The 3,789-nt window shown below is 39.2% G+C and overlaps 1 protein-coding gene across 1 annotated transcript in view; it reads left to right on the top strand.

Moving 5' to 3' along the window:
- SRP19 (signal recognition particle 19) overlaps positions 1 to 2,999 on the top strand; it is a 7,182-nt gene extending 4,183 nt beyond the window's left edge. Inside the window, exons 4-6 of the mRNA XM_072416091.1 lie at positions 883 to 954; positions 1,034 to 1,145; positions 2,271 to 2,999. Of these exons, the coding sequence (XP_072272192.1) occupies positions 883 to 954; positions 1,034 to 1,145; positions 2,271 to 2,401 (315 nt within the window). The 3' untranslated portion in view covers positions 2,402 to 2,999. The remainder of the gene's footprint in view (positions 1 to 882; positions 955 to 1,033; positions 1,146 to 2,270) is intronic.
- Positions 3,000 to 3,789: the final 790 nt, after the last annotated feature.

Raw genomic sequence — 3,789 nt, 5'->3', positions numbered from 1 at the left:
GATAATGGGCAAAATGTAAATCGGGGAATTGGGCAATGATGTTTGGTGCACTAAAATATGTACTTTTATTTTTATTATATGTTGTGTGGTGTTTTTTTACTGTAAAAACCACTTAAAAGCCGATTACATTGTAATTTGCTTTAAAATTTCCTGCCCGCCCCCCCAGCAATAGTAAATTCTGGGGGTGGTGCCAGCAGTGATTTCCCGCTGGCACCACCCCCAGAATTTACTATTGCTGCTTACATGAGCAGTTAGATGTGATGCACAATGCAGAAGTCCTGCATTGTGGTTTGCATCTAACTGCTGATGCGAGCAGCAGCGTGGCCGGGACCCCAGGTGGTATTCAAAAGCAAATTACTGGGTAATCTGCTTTTAAATTTCCTGCCCGGCCATGCCTCGTAATTCAGAAACGTCCCAGCATCAGAGTGGGATCATTAGATTGCCGCTGGAACGCACGGGGCACAGGTAAGGGGGGCTTCTAAACTTACCCCGAGATCGGGGTTACTGCTTTTTGCAAGTGAAGTCCACCCCGAGTCACACTCAGGATTCCTGCTAGAGGGGTTAAATACGTTTGGACTGGGATGTTTTCATTGGTTAATGTCAGCTTTATTCTTTACATCATATTGTAGTGAAATTAAAAATTTAAAGTAGCAGAGTGAGTTGTTGAAAGTAAATGCTGTGGACAACAAATCTCAGTTTTGACCACCTAATCACAATCTTAAAAGCTGTTCTTATGAAAACATCATTCAAATTTCACTTCTTGCTCCTTCACTAAAAACAAAACAAACAAAAAAAAACACCTAAACCCAGGTTGAACATGGCCAACACTTTTGTAACATTCAGTAGCACTTTGACCACTTCTGTTATTTTTTTTTCTCTCAGGCTGTACAAAATCCTACTTGTACGGAAATTGCAGATGTATGTCGTGCAAACAAGCTAAATGCCATCATCGAGGTGACGTTTTATTTAATCATTATTGATGATTTTTATTACATATTCCCTACCCATTCTAATGTTAACTTTGTGTGTACAGGCAGACAAGATGTACACACGTGAGTGGAACCGGGACATACAGTACAGGGGCAGAGTGCGTGTACAGCTAAACAATGAAGACGGCACACCATGTGTGGAGAAGCTTCAGTCAAGTAAGTAAAAGATTTACCAAATACACTAAATTTGCACGTTGGTCTGTCCTTTTGAAAATTCTTTCCTATTTTTAGATCCTTATTCTTTGATTTCTTTAGGTAAAACTAAATGGTATTTCACTGAGTACATGTTGTGACCTGAGATAAAACAATAGCCACAACCTGATTTATTTGTAAAAGGGACTTTTTTTTGTAAGTGAAGGGGAATTATTGGGAACAATTGTCCAGTCACAAGGGATATCCCCACATTTTGGAGTAATGTTCTTTAACTTGCTCCTGTGTCTTTAGAACGGGAAGTAAAGGGGACAACAGGACACATCCATAAAAACCAGATCAGTGGTCTTGATTGTTCTTTACTCAAATGTAAAAATAAAAACACATTACCTTTATATTTCTTCCTTTTTTTATAAAGTCCATTTCTCACATTGGGTTTCCAAAAGAAAAAGATACATTGCTGATTTTATGGTTGTAGTACTTTCTTGTTAACCTTTTCCATTGGAAAGTAGTAGAAATAGATTTGCTTTTTATGTTTAACATATGAAGACCATGTAGAGTTACAAGAGTTGTTAGTTTTTATGGGCACAGTGTTGGATTAGTTTAAGGATAATCTTGTGTTGCCTTATTCTGTGATATAGGAATGATCCTGTCTGTGTGTGAAAACCCCCAGTAGAGAATTTTTCTGCATTATCTGTCACATTTGCATTAAATCCTTCTCTTACCTGTGTACTCTATATAACCATTTTATAGAGTTTTACATGTAATATTCTACAGCACTTCACCTTACTATGTTATTTTACTTATGTTATGTACTGGTAAATTCCACCTGTTAATTTGTTTATTTTTTATCACTTACCATTCAATTTAGTGATATGCTATCCTATTCGTAAGTCATATTAGGAAGTGTTTGTTTTCTTTGGGGTTGATATAATATTTAGGGAATCTGGACAGGTAGCAGTGAAATGTACAAACGGACATGGCAGCCACCTTCCTGTCAGGCAGATGTTTCAGTGACAACTTTTTAGCCAGCAGTTTTGGCTTCCAGATGAACATGCATCCGGTGCAGTTTAATAGAAAGCCATGGACAGAATTTGCAGCCCCCTTCACAGTCTTTTCTTTTGTTTGAAGGAAAAGCTGTAATGCTGCGTGTGGCAGAGGAGATCCCCAAGCTGAAAACACGGACACAGAAAACTGGAGGAGGAGATCAGACAGTCCAGCAAGGAGAAGGTGGCAAGAAGAGCAAGAAAAAGAAGAAGTGATGGACTTACGTAGATGGAGGGAGGCAACAATCGGCTTTCCAGAGATTGCTGCATGACAACAATGTTCACATAAACAACACAGATCCACATCTCCAGTCTCGGCAATACATTCTACAAGTTATTCACATGTCTCATACAGGTCTGCCGACTTAGTCCAAAACACCTGATAATGCTTGGAACAAAATTGGCCAGAGTTACATAGTTCATTTATCCACTACCACCCTCTCACCTCAGATAAAATGTATTATTGTTTTCCTACCAAAGTACAAATGGATGGGAGCTGGCAGTTTGTCACACAACAAATTTAATTTCTTTTGTCATAATGGTTGATAATTTTGACAGAAATTTACATTTAACATTTTTAGTGCTCAAGCTGCCTGCGTACCACAATACTGAACAGTGAAAATGTACAAATATTTAGTCATCATGTCATTAGAAAACAAAGTTACTATACATTGATTTATATTTCGGCGAGCCAAGAAGTTTTTTTTTAATCAGCCTTAACACAATGGTGATGTTCTATTTTGTTGGTTAGTAACTTCCTTTGTATAAACGTCAATTGACGATTGAATAAAACATTGTATTTATGTTTTATTAATTGGTGGCAGTTTATGTTTGTGTATCTTGTCTAGCTTTAAAACTAGCTTCTAATATCCTGTATAAAAGGTGTAACCTTGCAGCAGCTGCTCTTCACTTTTTATCCATAAGAAACCCTTAAAATAGTTTTCAGGTCCCTCGGCTTAAACAAATTATTCGAAGTTTGGTTGGGGAAAACATTGGTGGCCAGTCAAAAGAATGCCCCCATATAGCGGTGACTAGAAACTACTCAAACATTATCTGAGTCATCCAGCTGGCTTTACCAAAGGGTGTGTTGATTCCAGAACTATAAAGACTTCATCTAATTAGAGATTAAGCAGCCACAGCGGGTTAAGGGCTGCCTTTTACTACATAGTTCTCCCCAGAGGGTTTTTAGCCGGTTGCTCCGCCCGGCTGCTTTGAATATCCCGCCCAGCGCTCCTCGCAGCTCTCATCCTGTGCATGGATCTCAGGCTGCTCTGTGCTCTGTGTCATCCGTCAAGAGGATTGCTGCTGGGATGAGAGGTGAGCACACACAGTTCAGCCTTCATGTGAAGGAGACACAGGCAGCCCCGCCCCCATCTCATAGCACGAGCTCGGATTTCTATTTAAAAAAAGCTGTGAGATAAAGAGCTGTGTATAAAGTCTGCATGTCATTCTGCATCCTCATAGCTCTCTGTGTACAAACCTCCATATCTCCTAATATGTATGTCACAATGACTTGTAATTTTCAGGCTGTACAGGGGACTCCCATTGATACTAATTACTACAATTGCAGCCCCCCAGCTTTAAAGAATTTCAAGATATGGGGA

This window comes from Pyxicephalus adspersus, chromosome 6 (genome assembly GCF_032062135.1).
Source record: "Pyxicephalus adspersus chromosome 6, UCB_Pads_2.0, whole genome shotgun sequence".
Classification (NCBI taxonomy): domain Eukaryota; kingdom Metazoa; phylum Chordata; class Amphibia; order Anura; family Pyxicephalidae; genus Pyxicephalus; species Pyxicephalus adspersus.
This window is presented reverse-complemented; position numbering and strand designations above follow the sequence as displayed.